The 25,713-nt window shown below is 40.1% G+C and overlaps 1 protein-coding gene and 1 long non-coding RNA gene across 3 annotated transcripts in view; one reads left to right on the top strand and one right to left on the bottom strand.

The window, feature by feature from the left end:
• Window positions 1-4,668, top strand: part of LOC134359061 (G protein-coupled receptor kinase 5-like) — a 336,788-nt gene extending 332,120 nt beyond the window's left edge. For both annotated transcript variants that reach the window (XM_063071934.1, XM_063071935.1), the window contains one exon: window positions 2,171-4,668. In XM_063071934.1, the coding sequence (XP_062928004.1) occupies window positions 2,171-2,272 (102 nt within the window). In that variant the 3' untranslated portion in view covers window positions 2,273-4,668. The remainder of the gene's footprint in view (window positions 1-2,170) is intronic.
• LOC134359063 (uncharacterized) overlaps window positions 1-25,509 on the bottom strand; it is a 33,166-nt gene extending 7,657 nt beyond the window's left edge. The window contains exons 1-2 of the long non-coding RNA XR_010021029.1: window positions 25,433-25,509; window positions 24,922-25,137 (exon numbers count right to left, since the gene is read on the bottom strand). This is a non-coding gene — a long non-coding RNA (uncharacterized LOC134359063). The remainder of the gene's footprint in view (window positions 1-24,921; window positions 25,138-25,432) is intronic.
• Window positions 25,510-25,713: the final 204 nt, after the last annotated feature.

The following is a 25,713-nucleotide window of genomic DNA, read 5'->3' as shown; positions in this document are numbered from 1 at the left end:
TACTACTTTTGTCGATGCTCAGGCAGGGAAGTCCGACACTTCTGAACAGCAGAGAAGTGAGCACCACCTTTTAAGGAAGTCTGATCTTTCAAATGGCGATGCCTAAAAAAGGCAGCATCTCCATCACCCAGAATATGCTCTCTACTCATTGCTGCCATCAAGGAGAAGGTTTGGGTGCCTGAAGATACACACTCAATGTTTAAGGAACAGCTTCCTCCCCACCGCCATCAGATTTCTGAATGGACAACAAACCCATGAATTCTACCTCACCACTTCTTTGTCTTTTTTATTTTGCTGTCTTTTCCCATTACTTGTTTAATTTATTTATATATACAGTATTGTGCAAAAGTCTAGATTTTTTAGATGGTTTCAGATGGTACGGCCTCCACAGAGCCCTGATCTCAACATCATTGAGGCTGTCTAGGATTACCTGGAGAGACAGCAGCAAGTGAGAGAGTCAAAGTCTGCAGAAGAACTTCCTGTGTTTCACTTTATCAAATGCTTTTGTGTAGTTGATAAAACAATCAAACAAATCTTTTTGCACTTGAATAGCTCGTTCTGATAGTATCCTTAACACAAATATTGCGTTTCTTGTACCTTTGTCTTTCACAAAATCACATTGTGCATTACCTATTTCAGCTTGTATCTTACCTTTCGCTCTTGTCATCAAAATTCTTAGAAGTATTTTAGTGATATGATTCATTAAACTTACAGTCCTATGTAATTCACATTCTATTGCTCCAGGTTTCTTAGGACGAGTGATAAATGCTGATTTTTTTCACCTCTTCTGGTATTATTCCAGTCTCATAAATGTCATTGATTAAATCAGTAAGATTTTCAATTTCATAATCTTCAAGGGCAATAATTTGTTCTATTGCTAATTCATCAGGACCTGCTGCCTTTCCTTTCTTCATCTTATTTATTGCATTACGAACTTCAGATTTTAAAATACGCTTAGACCTTCAATGTTCTTCTTAATTTCTGGTACAGTATTTCGCCTCGATCGCCTTCAAACAATTCCTGAATATACTCAGTCCATCTGTTCATAATCTCATCTTTTTCCATGATAATGGTACCGTCCTTTGCTTTCAAACATCCACCTGAAGAACAGAGGAGCTTTTTAACCAGTGATATTCTTGATTTATTGATGTACCCTTTTTGGATCAATAATAGCGATTCTTTCTAGTTAGTCCTTCAGTTAGTCCTGACGAAGGGTCTCGGCCTGAAACGTCGACTGCGCCTCTTCCTATAGATGCTGCTTGGCCTGCTGCGTTCACCAGCAACTTTGATGTGTGTTGCTTGAATTTCCAGCATCTGCAGAATTCCTGTTGTTTGCGTTTAGATTCTTTCTAGTTGTTCACATTCCTGGTTTAACCATTTTTCTTTGGCTTTTTGACATAAGCTTTTAATCTAAGAATTTATATTCCATAGGATTTGCTTTCTTCAGTCTCCTTTCTTCCATTGGATTTTTGATTTCATCTGTCATCCATTTATTCTTTGTGCTTTTTTCTTTTTTAGGAATCACTGCCTTTGCTGATTCTACCAAGGCATCCTTCAGAGAGTTAAACTTCATTTCTACATGATTGCTATCATCTTCAACAGATTCTATTTCTAGACTTTGAAATCTATTCCTTACTTCAATTGTAAATTTTGTCTTAAGTTTTCTGTAATTAATTGCGAGTAGTCAAGGGATTGAGATTACTGTCAAAGTTATGCATCGTTGTATATTACTAATATTTGACATGGTTTGTATGTGCAAGGAATAGACCTCAAGCTATGGTGTCGCGGGGAGGTGGGGGGGGGTGGCGGGGGAGTTTGGTGGTTGACGTCAGTGTGCTCTACCGGGTTGGTGGTGTGGCACGGCATCCAAGCTGCAGTCGGAGCTATGATGGCGTGTATTTTGGACTCTTATTGCGTGATTGTGATACCATTTGTACTTGCTTTCTTGTGTTTCCTTTGTGCTGTGTGTGACTGTTGATACTGTGTTTTGCCCCTTGACTCCAGAGTAACACTGTTTTGTTTGATTTAATTCATGAGTGTTCACCTATGGTTGACTGACAATTAAGCTTGTATTGAATTGAAATTGAAAAATATTCAGTTGCGTTCTTCAATCAAAAATGATGTTTGCTTTCTGCTGTGGTAAAGTCATCTACTGTGGTCTCTTTTGCAGAATCATCATAATCATTCAAACAGCACTACAGGTGTGAAGGCCCATTCCAATCATCATGTGGATTATCACCAAGCTAATTCAAACTCTGGAGGAAACAGCTAGTCTCAGCTCATCGTTTGTATGGTGAATCTTGGTATTCTTCAATTTTCCCCATCTTACTGGAACTATTTAGTGGGAACACGCCAGTTCCTGATAGGGTAACCATTCCACATGACAGAGCTGCTCCGTTTTCTTTGCTCTAGCCGCCTCACTTCCTCTCAGGTCTGTCTTGGAGGTTGGGATCATGATGTTCGAAACAAGATGGTGTCTCCTTAGAATATCGCAATAGCAAATCAATGAAAATGGCTACTTGCACGTATTTAAGAAAATAGCATTTACTAGAACTGTATTTTGTCTTTATTAAAAAAAAGGTTTTGTAAATTTCTCTATAACTGTCTTGGTTTACATTTTGTACATTTGTATTTAAAGCAAGTCAGAACAGGATGTAAATTTTCTGTCCAGCAACTACAAGGCCATGTGCTGATTCCACAATGAACATCTTACTTATTTTTTATGAATTGTGATTTAAGACTTCCTCCGCATTTAACAGTGAAAGAGAACTTCTTAACTCTGCAATAGAACATTTTTTCATATCTTTTGCCATATCTGCAGTCATTTTATATTTTTGTAGTTTGTTATAGCTTGGAATTTTATTAAATATCCCTCTTTCATTTGTATTGTTTTTTCATTTTATTTTTATTTAACAAGTGCATCTTTCCTATAATTTATATGTAAGTGACATTTTAATCTGAGTGAATGTATCCTAGATTTCTTTTGAAGAACTTTTCTTAGCACATATTCTTTATCAAGGATGTTTTTCAATGTGAAAATACTCAATTGAGGGGGAACATCATTAGGTTTACTTTGCCATGATTAACGGTACATTCGGTTGAACCCTTACACCACTTAAACATATCATTAACGTTGGGATGGATAAACACCATGTGTTCCCAGTTAGGTGTGATCTGAATGAAACATCTCAGTTAAATGCAAATAGGAAAGTTCAAAGGTTCAAAGGCTCATTTACTATGAAAGTATGAATACAGTATACAACTCAAATTCATCTTCTCCAGTTAGCCGCAAAACAAAGAAACTCGTGGAAGTCAGTTCAAAGAGAAACAGCAAACCTACCCCCTGCACAAAAAAAAGAATGGCATCTTTTGATCATCAACCCCCCCCCCTACCACACACTGTTTGCATTGCTAGTTAGGTGAATGAAGCATGTGTTGAATGCAAATAGAAATGGATGGCAGCTTCTGCTCTGGAATATTAGCATAATGTGTCATGTTGTTGAAGCACAGATAATTGGCTGTTAGTTCCTATTTGGTCTGCATGCCTCATCTCAGGCACTTCGCAGAGGCAAAGCTGAAGTGGAAGCAAGGTCATTTCTTTTGGCGGAAAAAGATAAGTGAGCCAATCTTCTCAGACTGCCTAAGGATTGTCCTAGACATGGGCTCAGGTTGCCAGATTGGGCTGCTTAAAGTGGATGAGAATTAATGAGAGAAAACAAAAGCAATCTCAATTGGAAACCTTTCCCTCTCAACCCATTACCAACAGAGTTGGGTTGTGTGGATAAAAGGATTAATTAAAGTGCAAAGCAGTAGTTTTCGAACAATATCCAGTTGATATGTTCCTTAGGATACTGGGGATCTCATACAGCCTTAACAAAGCCCCAGGCTGTTTTATTTTACATGATGTGCATTTTTAATATTCTGTCAATCAATTAATCAATCATACCTTTTAGCTTACTTGGAGTCTGCGGCTACACACCAGCAAGAGGGCCCAATGAGAATTAATCTATTCCTCTTTAGAGAAAACTATGTATATACGTACATGATAAAATAGGTAGTATTACATATGATTGTAGTAAATTTATAAATTTACTTCACTCCCTATATTTTGATCCATTTTTATTTGCCCTAGTCTTAAAACGTGTTGCAAGTCATAATGATTTCAATGTTAGTCGTACTTCAAAGAGTTAAGCGTATTAACGCGATTTCTGTTGCTGTTTGTGAGGAGGTTGTGTAGTGTACAGTCAGAAAGGAATAATCAGATGTGGTGTAAGGGTTAAATCTAACAATATGAACATATATTAATATCCATAAACATTTACCTAGTGGGGAGAATGTCCTTATCATTAATGTACAGTCAATTCCTGTTACTTGAATAGTCATTTAAATGTCAAAATTGTACTTAATTACCAGAGGTTGACAGAAAAACTTAGTAAGACTATTCTTTTAGCCAAATCCCCTGCACATTTTAATCACAATGGAATGTTTTATGAATATGATTTATTTTATATTCTTTTAAATTTGCTGTGATTTAAATAAGTGTCAAGTAATGTTTCATTACAATTGAATTGTAAAATTAAGCAATTGAGGTATTCATATTCACTTAACAGGAATTTACAACTTTCATTAATAAAAATGAAACAGCAAAAAAATTGTGCTTTTTACTGACTTCTCAAAAACTGTTTACTTGGCAGATATTCACTTGAATAATTACTAATATCAGTTGAAGCAGCTGGGCTTAATTAGATTTTGAACAAAATGAACTTACACCGTTTTGGACACACAATCCATTTAAAGTGGCAATGCATTTGTTCGATAAATAGATCTTTTGTTTAGCTTTCACGCTTATCACAAGGCTGCTTGCATCCAGAAGCTTCTGGTTGTAGTATTCTCTAGGTATTCCTCCCTACTGCCTGTTAGGCCACTGCGTTTAGGAAAGCAAACAAGGTCCTGCGCCTCTAGCGGTGTTCAAGGCTTCCTTCATTGTGTCAGTAACTCAATTTTCTGCTGTCAGTTATGCAAGTCCTGGATGGAGACTCTGCAATTCCATCGCTCTCAGATGTAGAAGGATTCTTCATTACTGTTTCCGTAACAATTTTGTTTTACCAGTCCAGGTTGTTGGCCCTGAGCTGAACCCCCAAACCTGGAGGGCCGGTGGACCACTCTTAGTCTGGCCTCTGCCCTTTGACCTGTTTGATGTGGGTGACCCTGCCAAGAGCCAAAGCATAAAGCCCTGACTCCAGCCAACATAGCTCTCTAGGTTATTGAGGCACGCAAGCCTCCAAACTCTACGACAGGACAAGGCTGTAGTCCTCTTGGTATTTCTGGGGAAAGCTTAATCATTTTGATAACCATTATGTGATGACGAGGGTCAGCAAAATGGAAATTTCCTGGACACCTCTCATATCTATATTTGAAGTTGAGTGTAACTTAAAGTTACTGATAGAAAATGACTGCGTCCAACTAATAATGGAAGATGACTTGTATTTATCTGTGTAGGAGCTGACTGCAGGATAAGACAGACACACATGTGGTTTACCTGTCCTTCTAAATGAAAGCTATTGACATAATAAAGGAAGCCATGAGCACTGCCAAAGATGGAGGACCTTCAGTGTTGCCTTAAATGCCAGTGGCATATTGGGCAAAAGATTTTGTATCTAATACAATTGATGTAACGTCTTTAGAAAAATGGCTCCTACCGAAGGCTTGTTACATAGCCTGGCAAATTGTAGTTACCAGCTTTTCAGAGGGTCTGTTGATTTCATTGGATAAAATGTAACATATCCATCCATATTAATATAATGTAAAAAAGTTAGTGCAGAGCCTTTCCTGTTATATCTGGCATGATTTTTATTTCTTTAAGACTGATAGATGTTAAGGGATTTGGGATTTGTGGTTAGTACAGGAAAGTAGGACGAAAGTAAAAATTTACCGACTTATGATCTTACTGAATGGTGGGGTAGGTTGAGGGGCCAAATGGCCTACTCTTGCCTCTATTTCTGAGGTTATTTACCCTCCTTTTGCTGCACTCATCAAAATACATCAAAATTGGGATGACCTCAGTGAATACTTACAAATAGGTTATATATCACATATGCCCAAATTACACTTTGTAACTTTGCACCCCCTTAGCAAAAATAATTTTATGAAATAGTTAAATGGGTAAATCTAAGTGCCCGTTTTAGACTTCCTACAGATTTTTGAAGTCGTGTCCAAAAAAAGACAGGAAGTGCCAAATTTAACAAAATTTGAAATGCCAAGTTAACGTTGAAGGAAATGGTATTTGACGTTTTGTTTTGAAACTGTCAGAATGATAAATTGTGGTTAATTTTTTAACCATGTTGTCATCTGTTATTATAGTCAGAAGGTCTGTTGTGAATGAGTGTATTTGCCGCTGGTAATAATTCTTAAATGAATAGTGCAGTTGTCATTTTTTGTATAGTGTAAGTTTAGATGTTTTCCAATAGAATGATTTGTTCTGTAGTAATAATACTATTAATTACAACATCCAAAAGTTTACAGCTCTTTTTTCCCCCCAGGGACTTACACTTACTTTTGTTCCTCTCCTGATTCAAGTGCTATAGCTTTGGCCTTCTTTGATGGCTCTTCATTATAACTAACAAATCCAAGGAAAACCCCAGTACTGCTGGAATTAAATTTAAGCAAAAACAATATTTTTACTAAAGCAGGACCATACATTTGAAAGAAAGTAGGAATATACATTTAATGTGTAAATGTAAAATGCTCTGACTAAATACTATTATTAACATTATTTTGGGATTTTCAGAAATCCTGATTTTTGGTAGAAATATTAGTTTTATTTTGTTATGATACTTTAAAATTATTCCCCAGTGGTTTCTTTTAGAACAGGAGTTCCCAACCCATTTTTTATGCCATGGAGTCTTATCATTAACTAGGGGGTCTGTGGACCCTAGGGTGAGAAACCCTGTTTTAGATGAAAAAGGATGCTACATTGATGTTGATACTTGGGAAGTAACACATAGTATTTAATAACCAAACAAGCTGTGGATCAGTATGGCAGGTTTAGCCTGGAAAAGCCAGAGTTCTGTGGTTGCCTCTCTTGACTGGAGGTATGTGACTAGTGGTGTGCCGCAGGAATCGGTGATAGGTCTGTTGTTGTTTGTCATCTATAACAATAATCTAGATGATAATATGGTAAACTGGATCAGCAAATTTACGGATGATTGCAAAACTGGGGTATAGTGGACCATGAGGAAGACTATCAAAGCTTGCAGCAAGACCAAGACCAGATGGAAAAATGGGCTAAAAAATTTAATGCAGACATGTGTGAGGTTTTGTGCTTTGTGAGAACTAGCCAGGGTAGGACTTACATGGTGAGTGGAATAGCACGGAGGAGTGCGGTAGAACAGAGGGATCCGGGAATACAGATCTATAATTCTTGCACAGTGAGTTGAATAGCACTGAGGAGTGCGGTAGAACAAAGGGAACTGGGAATACAGATCTATAGTTCCTTAAAAGTAGCGTCACAGGTAGATAGGGTCATACAGAGAGCTTCTGGCACATTGGCCTTTATAAGTAAAAAATTTGAGTATGGGATGTTATGTTGAGGTTGTATAAAATGTTGGTGAGGCCTAATTTGGAGTATTGCATGTAGTTCTGGTCATCTACCTACAGGAAAAAAAATCAATGAGATGGAAAGAATGCAAAGAAATTTACAAGGATGTTGCTGGGACTTTAAAACTTGAGTTACAGAGAAAGGTTGAAATGACTTTGTTCCCTGGGGAGAGGGAGAATAAGGGGAGAGTTGATAAAGATATACAAAATTATCAGGAATATTCATTGAGTAAATGCAAGCTGGCTTTTTTCCACTGAAGTTGGGTGAGAATACAACTGGATAGGTTAAGGGTGAAAGGTGAAATGTTAAAGGTGACCATGAGGGGGGAACTTCTTCCGTCAGAGGGTGCTGAGCGTGTGGAACAAGCCGCCAGTGGAAGTGACGGATACAACATTTAAGAGAAATTTGGAAGGTACCTAGAATGAGGGGTTATAGAGGTCTATGGTACAGTTGTAGGTGAATGGAACTAGGCAGATTATTTGTTTGGCATGGACTAGATGGGCCAAAGGGCCTGATTCTGTGCTGTAGTGCTCTATGACTCTGACTGTAAATATATCCTTCATACTAGTTAAAAAGACAATGCAATTATTATCAGTGAATTGTGTTGTTGCATTAAAATTGTCTCGCAAAAATCCTCCACATCCTCTGGAAGGATAAGGGAATAATATCAGAGTATTTCTACAAGCCAACATCCCAACACATTGGGGGAAGAAGGAGGAGGAGAAGAAAGAGAGGGAGAAGAAGAAGAATCATATTAATTTTAGCACCTCCCAACTGTACATCGTCATATCCTATTATTTATTTATTGAGATACGTTGTGGAATTAACCCTGCGAGCCACCCCACCCAGCAATTCCCCGATTTAAACTGAGCCCAATCACAGGTCAATTTACAATGACCAATCAACCTACCAACCAGTATGCCTTTGGACTGTGGGAGGAAACTGGGGCACCCGGAGGAAAGCCACAGAGTCACGGGGAGAACGTACAAACTCCTTACAGGCGGCAGTGGGAATTGAACCCAGGTCACTGCTACCATGCTGCTCCACAATTATATTATTTTTATTTGCATATTTTGACCTCTTTTGCACGTTGGTTGTTTGTCAGTCTTTGTATAGTTTTTCATAAATTGTATTACATTTGGGCTGAATTGTTCTTCGATCTCAGCAATCCACTTGCAAAAGTTTTGTCACCTTATGAGACATCATCAGTGCACAGCTCATTTGTGGTGTGTCCTCTGAATGCGTGGCATTGATGTAAGACAATAAGGCCATAATTATATATGTCTCCTTTTAAAGGTATCGCTGAGTTGCACAAGTATTAAAAAGAGAGCCATGAATTCCTGATCCAGCCTGAGATGGGATGCAGCAGCTAAATGGTCAATATCATTAACTGATCAGAACAGTAAAGTAATTCATACCAGGGCCATCTGCACTCTCGTGCACTGGCTTTAACCTGAATTCAAAATGTTACCATTACAGAAACATTTTACACCATTATAACACAAATCACATTACTCGAGTATATGAACTCACATGTCATCTTGGAATTGTATTATATGTTTAGCACACATCACAAATGCACATCAATTTTATGTTCCCTGGATCACATTTTAATCAATAGTGGATTGAATATGTGTGCTCAGAACAATACAATGACGTGATAAGTAGATCAGTATGTCCAGTGCACATATTGACAATCATTCTGTCATTAAATGTATATGGAGGGTTAGCAATGTTGTACTATTGGTCAATGTGATGGGCATTACAATGAAACATCATGGCAAAATTGGTTCCTTTTACATTGTGCAGTTATGAAAGGACGATTAGAGTTTATTTGTTTCAGTCTCATCACAGAATTTGCACTAAAATATCGAGTAAGACACACAAAATGCTAGAGGAACTCAGCATGTTAGGTAGCATCTACCAAGACCCTGATGAACGGTCTCAGCTTGAAACAACAACTGTTTATTCCTCCTCATAGGACCGATGAAGTGACTCAGCCCAAAGCATCAACCGTTTATTCCTCTTCATAGATGCTGCCTGACTGCTGAGTTCCTCCAGCATTTTGTGTGCGTTACTCTGGATTCCCAGCATCTGCTGAACCTCTGGTGTTCATGATTTGGACTAAAATATTGTTGTGCATTTACTCAAGCTAACTAAAACTGATGCAACATTTTTATTGAATGAAAAATATATTGGAAAATTATAAGTTTTATTTTTCATTTGCTGGATTGCATTTTAAGAAAGAAGGAACAGTTTCCAAGGTAGAGAGCCTTAATGTAGAATGTAGAATGTTGAAAAACTGAGTTAATGATCCTAGATAGGATAAAACTGGCTAAAAGTTTGATACTAAAGTTCAAAGTACATTATCAAAGTATTTATACTCTATACAACCTTGAGATTCATCTCCTTACAGACAGCCACAAAACAAAGAAACCCAATAGAACCCTTTAAAAAAGAGAAAACCATCAAACCTCCAATTGTGTAGGAAAAGAAAAAAGTCATGCAAGCAATAAAAGTAAACAAATAGCATTCAAAATAGTATTCGGAACTGAAGTTAACAAATGTGAGTCCACAGCTGATTCAGGGACAGGCCACAGCCTCAGTTCAGCACAGAGACGAGTAAACCTCATGGACCCGTGAGATGAATTGACACGTCCCTCTCCTAGACAAGTATCTGTATCAGAAGTCTACCTGTTTCTTGTCATTCAAGCCCCCATATGCATATTTATTGCAAATTGATTGCTGGAGAAATAGCTAGGACTATACAGAAATAACAGAAGGCAAAGTTCAAATGTTCTGACATCCAGATTCACCCAGAAGACCGAAGACTGATCTCAGATTTGGTCAAGTTTCTTGTTATCTGCACCAAGGTATCTATACAATGAAATTCCTAACTCGTGTGAAAGTCACAGAGTAAAAAGCATAAATTGTAATGAGAAATACAACAAGAAATGGAGTGATGAGAGCAGAACAACAGCACAGTGCAAAGTATCTTAGTGCAAACTGAAATTGTGCAAAAAGAAATGCTAAAGTGACAATAACAGGGGCAGCAGAACTAGAAGTTCAAGAACATGTCAGACCACCAGAGGGATGAGATGGACTGAGCATGAAGTAGGCCCTCCCAGCCCTTTGAGCCACAATACCCAGCAACTCCCAGTTTAACCCTAGCCCTATCACAGCACAATTTACAATAACCAATTAACCTACCAACCGGTACATCTTTGGACTGTGGGAGGAGACTGGAGCACCCGGAGGAAACCCATGTGGTCATGGGGAGGATGTACAAACCCCTTACAGACAGCGGCAGGAATTGAACCTGGGTCGTCTATATTGTAAAGCATTGTGCTAGCCGCTATGCTGCTGTACCGCCCCACAAACTGAAAGAGACGATTGAAATTTGATAGCAGTGGGGATGAAGCTGTTCTTGAAACTGGTCATCCAGGCTTTTAGGCTCTTGTATCTTTTCCTAGATGGTAAAAGAGAGAAAGGGGAATGGCCAGGGTAGCATGCATCCATACCACTAGACTTGCTGATGCAACAGACTGCGCAGAGGGACTGAATGGAAGGAAGTGGCGAGACTGTTGGTGTACTGGGCACTTTACTACTTTCTGCACGTTCCATAGTCCAGAGCAGAGCAGTTGTCATACCAGTTGCGATCCAGCTCGTCAGGACAGTTTCTATACTGCTTCTGTAGAAACAGATGCAGTATAGAAACAGGGGCCGCTTCTTTTTACGTTGTACATCAACGATTTGGATTATGGAATAGATGGCTTTGTGGCTAAGTTTGCTGACGATACGAAGATAGGTGGAGGGGCCAGGTAGTGCTGAGGAAACAGAGAGTCTGCAGAGAGACTTGGATAGATTGGAAGAATGGGCAGAGAAGTGGCAAATGAAGTACAATGTTGGAAAGTGTATGGTTATGCACTTTGGCAGAAGTAATAAATGGGCAGACTATTATTTAAATGGGGGAAGAACTCAAAGTTCTGAGATGCAATGGGACTTGGGAGTCCTCGTACAGGATTCCCTTAAGGTTAACCTCCGGGTTGAGTCGGTGGTGAAGAAGGCGAATGCAATGCTGGTATTCATTTCTAGAGAAATAGAGTATAGGAGCAGGGATGTGATGTTGAGGCTCTATAAGGCGCTGGTGAGACCTCACTTGGAGTACTGTGGGCAGTTTTGGTCTCCTTATTTAAGAAAGGATGAGCTGACGTTGGAGAGGGTACAGAGAAGATTCACTAGAATGATTCCGGGAATGAGAGGGTTAACATATGAGGAACGTTTGTCCGCTCTTGGACTGTATTCCTTGGAGTTTAGAAGAATGAGGGGGGACCTCATAGAAACATTTTGAATATTGAAAGACATGGACAGAGTGGATGTGGTAAAATTGTTTCCCATGATGGGGGAGTCTAGTATGAGAGGGCATGACTTAAGGATTGAAGGGCGCCCATTCAGAACAGAAATGCGAAGAAATTTTTTTAGCCAGAGGGTGGTCAATCTATGGAATTTGTTGCCACAGACAGCAGTGGAGGCCAAGTCATTGGGTGTATTTAAGTCAGAGATTGATAGGTATCTGAGTAGCCAGGGCATCAAAGGTTATGGTGAGAAGGTGGGGGAGTGGGACTAAATGGGAGAATGGATCAGCTCATGATAAAATGGCAGAACAGACTCGATGGGCCGAATGGCCGACTGCTCCTTTGTCTTGTGGTCTTAAGAGGATCCTCCATGAACAAGCCGAACCTTCCAAGAAGGCGAAGAAAGAACGTGTACCCTTCTTTAAAATGAGCCCGTGTCCTGCATTGCTGCATCAACGTCCACAATGAGGAAGGGCAGAAGAATGTGTTATGTGATGTAAATACAATATGAGCTGCAGGAAAGAATAGAGTAAGCAAAAATACATCTCAAGTATTCCAGGAGAATTAAAAAAACTAGGATTGCAGATGTTTCTCACAAAGTCAATAATGTTTCTGTATCGGAAGTGTTGGAACATATGTAGCAGGAGCAGAAGTGAACTATTGACCCTTTGAGTCTGTTCCGCCATTCAGCAAGATCGTGGCTGGTCTTTCGCTTCAGCACCATGTCCCTGCATTCTCCCTACATCCCAGGGGTTCCCAAACTGGGGTCCATGGACCCCTTGCTTAATGGTATAGGTCTATGGCATAGAAAAGGTTGGAAACCCCTGCTATATCCCTTAATTCTCTTAATAACCAGAAATCTTCTGATCTTTGTTTTGAATTAACTCAATGACCACGACTCCATAACTATCTGCACTAAAAATTACTAAAAACATATCACCTCAGTGGAGTCCTAATGTCAACATGATTTTAGAGCATAGAGCATAGAACAGTACCTATCTGAGAGCCTCCTTAATGCCTCAGTTGTCTCTGCCTCCACCGCCACCCCTGGCAGCACATTACAGGTACCCAGCACTCTGGGAGAAAAAAAACCTGCCTTGCACATCTCCTTTGAATTCTCCCCCGTTCATCTTCCATGCACGTCCCCTAGTATTAGACATTTCGATCCTGGGTGAAAAGTGCCAGCTATCTATTTTATTTTTGCCTCATCATTTTATAGGCTTCTATCAGGATACCCCCATCCTCTGCCTCTCCAGAGAAAACAATCCCAGTTTGTCCAATCACTCTTTACAGCACACGCCCTCTCACCTGGCAGTATCCTGGTAGACCTCTTCTGCATCTTCTCCAAAGCCTTAACATCTTTCCTACAGTGGGGAGAATGCAATACTCCAGATGTGGCCAAACTGAGTTTCTATAAAACTACAGCATGTCTTTCTGTCTCTTGAACTCAGTGCCTTGACTAATGAAGACAAGCATGGCATAAGCTTTCTTTGCCACCTCATCAATTGTGTGACCACTTCCAGGGATCTGTGGACTTGGACTCTGAGATGCCAATGTACAAGATTTCTCTGTGCATCAACGCTTTTATGGGTTCCTGCCATTAACTGTGTACTTCCCTTTTACCTTTATCTCCCAAAGTGCAACACCTCACATTTACCCAATTTGCCATTTCTCTGTTCGTTTCTGCAATTGAACTATTATTAACTTGTGACAATCAGGCTCCTGAACTGGCAAAAATATCTCCACTCACCACGAACCTAAACTGATTCTATGACCCACAGGCTCACTTACAAGGTCTCTTTACAACTCATTTTCACCGTGTGATTCTCTATTTGCCCTGAGTGTCTTCTTTTGCACATTGGTTGCCTGTCAGTCTCTGCTTATGCATAGTTTTTGTAAAATCTATTGTATTTCTTTATTTTTCCTGTAAATGCCTGCAAAAAATGAATTTCAAGGTAGTATATGGTAACATGCTTTGATAATGAAATTACTTTGAACTTTGATCCACAGTATCTTTGATCTACTGTAATCATCAACACTATCCACAACACCACCAATCTTTGCATCATTAGCAAACATACTAATGCACCGATCCATATTTTCATTGAAGTCATTTACATACAGGAGTTCCCAACCTTGGGTCCACAGTAAAAAAAAAGTTGGGAGCCCTTATTTACATTTATCGAAAACAATGGACCCAGTATGGATCCCGAGAGATTCCACTAATCACAGATTTACAGCCAATATAAGACCCATCAACCATTATGGTCTTCTATGGCCAAGCCCAAACAGCCAAACTACTGTAGATCTAATGCATACGAACCTTCTGGATGAGCCGACCATCAAGGAGCTTGTTGAATGCCTTACTAAGATCCATGTTAACAAGATCCACTGCTCTACCCTCATCAACCATCTTGGTCACCTCAAAAGTTTCATTCAAGTTACTAAGACATGACCTGCCCCATACAAAGCTATGCTGGTTGTCTCTAATTAGGCCTTGGTTTTCCAAATGCTTGTGTACCCTGTCCCTGAGAATCCTCTCCAATAACTTCCCTACTGCTGATGAGACTCATCAGCCTCTAATTCCTGGATTACCTACAATTTCCTTCTTGAAGAAAGGAAACAGCATTTGTTACTTGTCAGTCCTCTGTGCCCTCATCTATGGCTAGAGAGAACACACAGATTTTGGCCTATGCTCCAACAATCTTGTCTTTCTGGATAAACTGGGATATGTCTCATTAGGCATACCTACCTTAATGTTCTTCAAGAGACCCGTCAGCACCTCTCTTTATCTGAAAATGTCCTAGCATACGATCATGCCTTACCCTGATCTCACCAAACTCTATGTCCTTCTCCTTGGTGAATACTGACACAAAGTACTCATTTAGGGGTCTCCCACATCTAAGCATGTGTTCCAACCTTTATCCCTGGGTAGTTCCATCCTTGCCCTAGTTATTATCTTGCTTCTGATATGTGCATAGAATGTTTTAAGATCCTTTATAATCCTAATTGACAGGGACTTTTCATGGCCCTTCCTACCTCTCCTGATTTCTTTCTTCAGTTCTTTCCAGGCTTCTTTCTTTATTTCTCAACAGCCCTGTTCAATTTTAGCTTCCTAAACCTTACATATACTTAATTTATTTTTATTAACTAAATTTGCAACCTTTCTTATCATCCAAGGTTCCCTTACTCTGCAATCCTTTTCGTAAGGGAAATCCTGTCTCCTGAATTTCATTGAGTTTTTGAGGAGATAATTAAGAAAATTAATGAAGAAGAGTTGAAAGACATGGTTTACTTGGAGGTTAACCAGGCTTTAGACGAAGTCCCATTTAGTAAGCTGGCACAGAAAGTTAGGAGCATAGGATCCTAACAAAATGGACCAAAAATGATCAATGATAGAAAGCAGAGCATAGGGGTGGGTTGTTTTGATGATCTCAGCATTGAGGCTGTCTGGGATTACCTGGAGAAAGAGAAGCAAGCTAGACAGCCAACGTCCACAGAAGAACTGTAGCAAGTTTTCCAGGATACTTGGAACAACCTACCAGTTGATTTTCTTATAAAACTGCACAACAGTATACCCAAGAGAATTGATGCAGTTTTAAAGGCAAAGGCGGGCGCACCAAATATTAATTTAATTTTTTACTGTTTACTGCTCTTTATAATATTTTTTGATATTTAGAAAGTTTTCATTTCATTATTTTTGAAAGCTTTACAGAATTTATTTACATGTGCCTAAGACTTCAGCATAGTACTTTATATACAAATTATTTGGAGGAGAATGTAGGTGGACTGATTAGTAACACATCATCAGTCCTGATGAAAATTTTCAGCTTCAAATATTGACTGTTTGTTCCTCTCCATAGATGCTGTCTGATCTTTTGAGTTCCTCCAGCATTGTGTGTATGTTACCCTGGACTAATTAGTAAATCTGTTGATGACATGCAACTTGGTGGAACACTAGATAACAAAGAAGGTTGTGGAAGGTTACGGAGGGACATAGATAGTTGGAAATTTGGAAATAATGATAAAAATTAATCCAGAAAGATATAAGGTAATGCATTTAGGGACAGGAAATACTAAAAGGACATATACAGTAGATGGCAGGATCATCAGGTGTGTTGAGGTACAGAGAAACCTTGGGGTGCAATCTCATAGCTCCCTGTAGTTGCACAAGTAGATAGGGTGGTAAAGAGGGCATTCGATATGTTTGCCGAGGCATGAGTATAAGAGTTGGGATAACCCTGCTTGTACAGTGTGTGAACTCCTCCCATGTGGGGGTGGCTAACTGAGTGACATAGGGATAACACTATTAACTACTACTACAGGATGTCATGTTGCAGCTGTGTAAAACACTGATTGGGCCACACATGGAGTATTGTGCAAGATGCTTTAACATTAAAAAGGGTGCAGAAGAGATTCGCCATGATATTACCTGGAATGGAGGGCTTTACTTAAAAGGAACAATTGGATAGGCTGGGTTTATCTATAGGAGGCTCAGGGGTGATCTTATAGAGGTTTATAAAACTGAAAGATATAAATAGGGTAGAACTGAAGGGTATAGGTTTAAAATGACAGGAGAAAGTTTTTAAAAATTTCAGAAGTTTATCAGATTGAGAGTGGTAGTTTATGTATAATAAGCTGGTTAAAGGCAGATAAAATTCCACTTTCTAAAAGCCATTTGGACAGTACCTGGATAGAAAGGAGAGGAGGGGTATAGGTCTTATGCAGGCAAATGGGATTAGTGTGGATAGGAACCACAGTCAGCATGGATCACTACAGTTCTGGCATTTGGCCTACACTTTATACTGAGGCTGTGACTTGTGTTTGTAGACTCCTTGGCCAGGACGAGCAATATATTGCAGGATTCTCAACTGAACTTTATCCAAACCATTCAGCCCTGTAAGAATGTAAGTTTCGATAAGATTTCCTCTCATTCTTCTAAATCCTGGAGGGGAAAAAAGTCTACTCAGTCTGTCCTCTTGCATGACAGACTCAATCATCCCGAAACAGTCGAAGCAACGGTTGTTGTGCTCCTTCTGTGGCAAGTTTGGTCTTGTTATGTAAAAAGACCAAAACTGTCCTCAGTAATATTTTTTTTCTTATTCATAGTACTGCAGAAACATAATACAACGGACTTCTTTTGGCCTGTTACTAGTGCTGGCTCTTTGCTGGAACCATTGGAAGTGATCTGTACAAGACCAAAAGGAGAACAATTTAAATGTTTATTGGACCACTGCAGAAGTGGGGTTTTTTTGTTGTGATGTGAACAAAGTTGCTGGAGACACACTGAAGCTAATGGATATAGATGTGTTTTATTCAGCAAAAGAAAAAAATGAGCAACAGGAATCATATTGAAACACTTTTGTTAAAAAAAGAGGCCTACTCAACCCAACATTACATGACATTTTATATGCTAAATATCAAAGGGTTTATTTTATAGTTACACTGTATCTACAATGCTTCTTTTGAATTACATATAGTTTACACACCCCCTTCTTTACACCCATGCTCCAGACACCCAAAATGAATGTTAATCTCCACTAACTCTAGGCCAAATTCAGGCATCTAAGATCTAATTATTCTGAACATAGAACATAGAATAGTACAGCACATTACAGGCCCTTCAGCCCACAATGTTGTGCCGACCTTCAGACCCTGCCTCCCATATAACCCCCCACCTTAAATTCCTCCATATACCTGTCTAGTTGTCTCTTAAACTTCACTAGTGTATCTACCTCCACCACTGACTCAGGCAGTGCATTCCACGCACCAACTACTCTCTGAGTAAAAAACCTTCCTCTAATATTCCCCTTGAACTTCCCACCCCTTACCTTAAAGCCAGGTCCTCTTGTATTGAGTAGTGGTGCCCTGAGGAAGAGGGGCTGGCTATCCACTCTATCTATTCCTCTTATTATCTTGTACACCTCTATCATGTCTCCTCTCATCCTCCTTCTCTCCAAAGAGTAAAGCCCTAGCTCCCTTAATCTCTGATCATAATGCATACTTTCTAAACCAGGCAGCATCCTGGTAAATCTCCTCTGTACCCTTTCCAATGCTTCCACATCCTTACCATAGTGAGGTGACCAGAACTGGACACAATACTCCAAGTGTGGCCTAACCAGAGTTTTATAGAGCTGCATCATTACATCGCGACTCTTAAACTTTATCCCTCGACTTATGAAAGCTAACACCCCATAAGCTTTCTTAACTACCCTATCTAAGCTTCTGAGCTGCATTTTAAATTCAATCTAACAATCCACATTCAAATCTGAAGATTGGTTGCTGGTGGAATCAATATTTGCTATATACCTAACTCCAGAACACGCCCTAACAGTTTTAAAAATTGAAGGCCGTACTCAAATCCTTACATACTCTTGAACAAAAGTGTAGTGTACTTCTAAAGCATGTCAACACACTGAATTTCTAAGTTCTCACAAACTCTATTACAGAATGTTTGATGTAACCACATGAGCCATGAGGGGTAAGGTATTTTTAATTTATCTACAGGCTCTTTACGCACTGTCATTGGGGCTTTCTATATACATTGTTACACTGTTGTCACAGGAGGCATATAGGATTGAGATAGATCAGCAGGTTGAGAGGTGTCACAACAACAACCTTGCACTCAATGCCAGTACAACCAAGGAATTGGTTATGGACTTCAGGAAGGAGAAGTAAGGAGAACACATGCCGGTCCTCACTGAGGGGTCAGCGTCAGAAAGGGTGAGCCCATCTAAGTTCCTGGGTGTCAACACCTCAGCAGATCTTTCCTAGGCCCAAAATATTGATGCAATTATGAAGATGCCATGCACTATTTCATAAGGAATTTGAGGAGATTTTGTATCTCACCAAAGACTCATAGCAAATTTTGCATATGTACTGTGGAGAGCAATCTGACATTGCACCAGTTTCTGATATGGGGGAACCAATGCACAGAATCGTGAAGACCTGTGGAGAGTTGGAGACTCACCCAGTTCCACCATGGGCAATAGTCACTCCACCATTGAAGCCAGCCTCAAGAGGCAATGCCTCAAGAAGGACCTTCACTATCCAGGACCCTCTTCTCATTCTAACCATCGGGGAAAATCCACACTCAACATTTTAGGAATAGTTTCCTCCCCACCAACTCCACCCCCCCCCGCCAGCAGATTTCTCAACGGCCCATGAACCCATGAATGCTACCTCACTATTTTTGTGCACGATTGATTTGAATCCTTATATATTCTCATTGTAACATAATAATTTTGATGTATTGCACTGTACTGCTGCCACAAAACAAATTTCACATATGTCAGCAATGTCGTGGACAGGCGGAGATATGTCTCTACCAAAGGAGGTATAAGCCACTCCTCCCCTCCCCTAGCCTGCAGGTCTCCCTTGGGCAAGCCGCCCCAACCCCATGAAGACATGGGAGCAGGTGGTAGATGGTGGTATGAGCAGCTGGTGCATATCACAAGTTTTGGTTATGCAACTACAGATGCCAGGCAGCCAATCTCTGAAGAGTATTGATAATGGCTGGGGTCACCCGTCTTGTAAAGACACTGTCCAGAAGAAGGCAATGGCAAACCACTTCTGTAGAAATCATGGTGAAAGACCATGATTGCCCACATGGCACATAATGATGATGACATCAGCGATAATAATCCTGATTCTGATTGTGAGCCCACAGAGCAGTTAGTCAAATAACACCTACCTTTATAGAATTAACAGCACTAACAGAACCAATACTTTTGGATCCTGCAATATTTAACATTAAAGAGTCCCACAGTGCTGTGTAAGAACATATGCAATATGATTTACAATCAAGAACTTTTGCCCTTTCAAATAAGTAATACACAGAGAAGATCAGAAAGAAAATCCCCCATTTTGGAAGAGGTCTGAGTGTTTGTGGGGAATGGGGCGAGGGCACTTTGGCAAGGGATTGTAAGATTCTGCTAGGTTAACTGAAATATAATCACAGTAACACACAAAATTCTGGAGGAACTCAGCAGGTCAGGCAGCTGAGTAAACAGTCAACGTTTTGGGCCAAGACCCTTCATCAGACTGGAAAGGCAAAGGAGAAGCCTTTCCAAACCTGAACGGGGTCTTGGCCCAAAGCATTGATGATCTATTCACTCGATAGATGCTGTCTGACCTGCAGGGTTCCTCCAACATTGTGTATGTGTTGCTTTGGATTGCCAGGATCTGCAGAATTTCTCGAGTTTGATGTTTCTTGGCGGTGGACCAGATTTGAAACATATGGTATTTGAATCAGAGATAGCTGTCATCAGTTTATACTTCAGATTGAGTAAGTTGTAATAACCAATCCTCTTCATGGTTTTGTTAGAAAGTATTCTCTTTCAGACTGTTAGATCTCCCCCTTTACACCTACTGCAAAGTTTCCTTGAAATGGGCATCCCTACTTAGAGATTCCCAGCTACAATTTGGTATAGTGTCAATGCAGCAAGTAAACCAAATAGTTACATTAGGTTTGTAAGCTCACAGTGCCTTGAATACTGACATATATTGGATAGGATCCTTGAAAGAAAGCAGGCCTGGAGTATAAATGTAGGCTGACATATAAACTCTGTTGATTGACATCTTAAGAGAGATGATTTTTGCTTGGGGCCTCGATCACAATATTCACAAGGGGGTTTCAAAGGGTAATTGCTCAGGGAAACACTAGGGTGATGCTCCTCAGCTCTGAGTCTGTTGGCAGTAATTCACTCCAGTGATACTTATACTTTATTGTCGCCAAACAATTGATACTAGAGCATACAATCATCACAGCGATATTTGATTCTGCGCTTCCCGCTCCCTGGATGACAAATACTAAATATTAAAAATAGTAAAAATTAGTAAATATTAAAAATTTAAATTATAACTCATAAATAGAAAATAGAAAAATGAAAGGTAAGGTAGTGCAAAAAAACTGAGAGGCAGGTCCGGATATTTGGAGGGTACGGCCCAGATCCGGGTCAGGATCAGTTCAGCAGTCTTATCACGGTTGGAAAGAAGCTGTTCCCAAATCTGGCCGTACGAGTCTTCAAGCTCCTGCGCCTTCTCCCGGAAGGAAGAGGGATGAAAAGTGTGTTGGCTGGGTGGGTCGTGTCCTTGATTATCCTGGCAGCACTGCTCCGACAGCGTGCAGTGTAAAGTGAGTCCACGGACGGAAGATTGAATGAATGATGAATCTCGATGCCACCAGGTCCGGTTCATCCGGAGGGAGCAGGACGCTCCTCTTCTGTTTGAATCTTGCGTAGATTACGTTAAGTTCGTCAGGAAGAGAAGCACCACAGTTATTGATAGTTTCATTTCTCTGTCTGTGGCCTGCCAGATTGGTGCCTGGGCAGGTGGGAAGTCTAGGGATAAAGAGATCGTACCTCTGGAAGTTGGGAGAAAGACTGTCGCAGCAGCGACAGAGAGAGAGGGCTTGGAAGCAATTCAAGGTCAAGGAAGGGACAGGAGATGTAATTTACTGAATGAAGGCAAAAAAACTCGAGACGAAGGAAGAAGGAGGGAACACAGCTGTCCCAACATCCATATGCAATGTGGAGCATATAACTCTTTATAGCCAACACCACCCCCCCCCCCACACACACACACACACTTCCATTTGACTCCTCTACAACTGTTACATCAGAATCAGGTTTATTATCACTGATATGTGGCGTGAAATATTCTGTTTTGCAGCAGTACTGTGCAAACTATAAAAAAATTACTGAAAGTTACAGTAAGAATATATATATATATAAAGCAGTGCAAAAAGAGAGGCAGTGTTCATGGATTCCCCTCATGTACTGTATGATTAAACCGAAACTGGGTTTCCAACTGCACCATGAGCATTTGTCAATAAACATGTGGGGGGGGGCACAAAATGGAAGTCTATTGCCTTAAACCAGCAGCAAGCACATCTATATAATTTTGAACATTTAACCCTTTGCCAGAAATGAGGGGTTAAAGCCAAAGCCTGGTTTCAGGAGTTGGAGAATAACCTCACAAAGACTCAAATGGACAATGTGAATACGTTATAGTCATTAGACATCAAACCTTCCAGTTTTTAAATGGACATGTTTTCCCCAGTATTGGGTAAATTTGTTCCAGTTATGATCATTCAAGTCAAGTTTATTATTAGTCAACCCTGTACAGTACATGTATTACCACCAAGCAAAGCGATGTTCCTCCAGACAAAGGTGCCTCACACAATACGTGTAACTCACACACAACACATTAAGTAATATCACAACAAATAAATTAACAAGTAGTAAAATATATTGCAGAAGAATGACATTTAGCATAATGTACATTTACAACATACATGTACATTTAAACATTATAACACAATTGGCACTTCATATGTAATAAGACCTGGGCGATGGCAGTGAGTTCAGTAGTCCTGTGGCCTGGGGGAAGAAGCTGTTTCCCATCCTAACAGTCCTAATAGCATGCTGTCATTGAAGAATTGATGCTGCTCTTTCAAGACCACCATGAAGAATGTGGTCGAGAATTTGTCAAAGGCCAACAACGTGCAATTTCATCTGTACAATACCTGCTGATTTCTTTGAATTATGTTTTTAAAAGGGTTTCAGTTAAAAAAAAGTGAATTTGTCATTTTACACCAGTTTAGGAAACCTGACGTCTCAGGACACATCCTGATGAATTTTCACTCAGCCATTATTGAGAGTGTGTGGCCTCCCCTATTACTGTTTGGTTTCCCGCTGCCTCCTCCCTCTCCAAGTCCAGGTTGTGTGGAGTGGTTCACTCAACAGAGAAGATCATAGGCTGTCAGCTACAAACATGAAAATATCTGTTCATCATCGGAGTGAAGAAAAGAGTTGGAAAAAATTACTGCTGACTCTACTCACCCTGGCCACCTATTCACCAAATTGCCATCAAGGAGACACTACAAGTCCATTAGCACCAGGCCTACATGCCATCTCTGTAGCTATCCAGATTCTCAGCAAAACTACCCCTGCATAACATCCATTAAAAGGTCTTTCCTGCTCTCTTTGTTCTGTTGATAATTACCTCGTTTCTTCATATATTCACAGTTATTTAAGTTTGATTATTGATGTTTGCACATGTGACCTTTCTGCTAATTGTTGACTGGTCATGGCTGTTTGCACTATTGCCTTGCAAGTTGTCGGTTGTTATTGTGTTGTCTGTTATGGAATTGTCTTGTGTTTAATGCTTGGCACCAAAGCATAATCAATTCTGCCATTGTTTCACATACTGGCAATAAAGTGATTCTGATTCTGATTCTGATTCTGAAAATTTTAATTTGCCATCTTTCAGAAAGGTGTCACCTGGTGTGTCCATTGATTAAACGACTTTAATTTTGCTTCCCCTGCTAAGGGTTGAAGGATAATGCAAATTCAGCTTACTTATACAGGATTCACTAACACAGTCTCATGAAAGTCATTAGTGTTGTAAGTGTTTGCAATGATAATGAATTAAATGTGTCACCCAAACACATTAGACTAATATGGAAGAGAAAAGCATGTTAAAGAGTGCAGATTGGGCAGCAGAGTGAATGCATTGTTTTTATGAGAGTGCAAAGCTATTTGTTATATCAATTGTACAATAATTTTGAAGTATATATAAGGATATTTCTGGGATTGAGGACCTGAGTTCTAGGGAAAGGTTGAAGAGGTTTGGAATGAAGGCTGGGGGGAGATTTGACTGAGGTATACAAAATCATGAGGGGTACAGACAGGGTAAATGCAAGCAGGCTTTTCCCACTGAGATTGGGTGGGATTACAGCTAGAGGTCATGGGTTAAGGGTGAAAGGTGAAATGTTTAAGGGGAACATGAGGGAGGTCTTCTTCTCTCAGAGTTTGGAACAAGCTGTCAATGCAGGCGGTAGATGTGGGATTGATTTCAACATTTAAAAGAAATTTGAAGAGGTACATGAATAAGGGGGTATTTATTTATTTATTGGTTGATTGATTGATTGAGATACAGGGCAGAATTGGCCCTTTGGGCCCTCCGAGCTGCACCACCCAGCAATTGCTGGATTCAATCCTAGCCTAATCACCGGACGATTTACAATGACCAATTAACCTACCAACTGGTACGTCTTTGAACTGTGGAAGGAAACTGGAGCACCTGGACAAAATCCATGCAGTCACGGGGAGGATGTACAACTCCTTACAGGCAATGGCTGGAATTGAACCCAGCTCGCTGGTACCTGAACACTATGCTGCCATGGATATGGAGATACAGGGCAATGGTTCAGCACAGACTAGATGGACCAAATGGCGTGTTTCTCTGCTGTAGCGTTCTATGACTCTATACAGCCCCAGTTTAACCATGATGCTGATGGCATTGGCTGAGAAAGTAAATGAGTGAATTCATTTTGGAAAAGCTTGCCCAACAAAACAAAAATAGTTTTCAAGTAAATGAAATAATATCTATTTGAGCAGTTAGCAATTTCACACTCCCTGAGCCATGCAAGAAATGGCTTCTCAATGCCAGCAGTATTTTGCACAGTAATTACTTCAATTCCCAAGTATTAGTCTCAATGTCAGGCAGTGCCAGATAGTTTACCCAAGTGGACAATTAGGTCTTGTTGTGCAACTTTTCCAATGCACTGTCGTCATTATTCAGTGAAGGGTAAGAGTGATGGCAGTTGCAAATATTTTGTTGTATTATATAGTCGGACTATGTCCTGTCTTCATAAATCAAGTAACTAAGTGTTTAGGGAAGTCAGTAAATGGGATAAATTAACAGAACACATTGATCTTTCTTGGGTGTAAAGATGAGAAAAGAAACTAGCCAATCTGCTAGCCACGTCAGTTACAATGATTTCTAAACATTAAACACTTAGACAGTTTTCAGATGTCATGGAAATAATTCACACTCTCAACACCCTCTAAGTGAAAAAGTTCCCCTTCATGTTCCCCTTAAAATTTCACCTTTCACCCTTAACCATTGACCTCTAGTTGTAGTCCCACCCAACCTCAGTGGTAAAAGCCTGCTTTCACTTACCCTATATACAATGCACAATTCCTCCAAGAGAACCACAGCCGTGCCATATGGGTTTGGAGGCTTGCGTGCCTCAGTGACCTGGAGGGCTATGATGGCTGGAGTCAGGGCCTTTTGCTTTGGCTCTTGGTAGGGTCACCCATGCCAAACACGTCAAAGAGTAGAGGCCAGACTAAGAGTGGTCCACCGGTCCTCCAGGTTCAGGGCTAACAATCCTGACTGGTCGAAAAAAAATTGTTATAGAAACAGTAATGAAAAATGCTTCTACGTCTGAGTTCAACTGTATTCCTGAGTCTCCACCAAAGATTGACTGTGGTGAAAACCAAGAGGAAGCTACTGACATGATAAAGGAAGCTCTGAGTATCGTCAGTAATGGAGGACCATCATTGCTGCCCTAAACAGCAGCAGCATAACAGGAAATAATTTTCTTAATACACAATTCCAGGCGTTATCGAATACTTTGCTCTACTGCCAGAGAATGTTACGAAATGGTGCATTTTGAATGGCCACTGACCTCCATGAGGTTTCGAGAGTTAAGATCAGGAGTCTTCTCCAGAAGGTTGAGAAAGCCACCTCTAGTCACAAAACATCCACTGTAGAAGCCATAATGCTGTGTGCAGGAGTGATGATAATTACACAGTATTAACACAGATTTTATTATTTTATCTGCTATTGTCTTCACTGCTCATAATAACTTCTGTCAGAACACATTCTTTCACTAGAACTATTATCTTAGCCAGCGAAAAAGCATAACCTCATGCCCCCTGAGAGACAGTGCAGATGTTTGGCTATTGG

Source organism: Mobula hypostoma, chromosome 19, assembly GCF_963921235.1.
Source record: "Mobula hypostoma chromosome 19, sMobHyp1.1, whole genome shotgun sequence".
NCBI classification, from domain to species: domain Eukaryota; kingdom Metazoa; phylum Chordata; class Chondrichthyes; order Myliobatiformes; family Myliobatidae; genus Mobula; species Mobula hypostoma.
The sequence above is the reverse complement of the archived record's forward strand: the minus strand, read 5'-3'. Positions and strand labels throughout refer to the sequence as shown.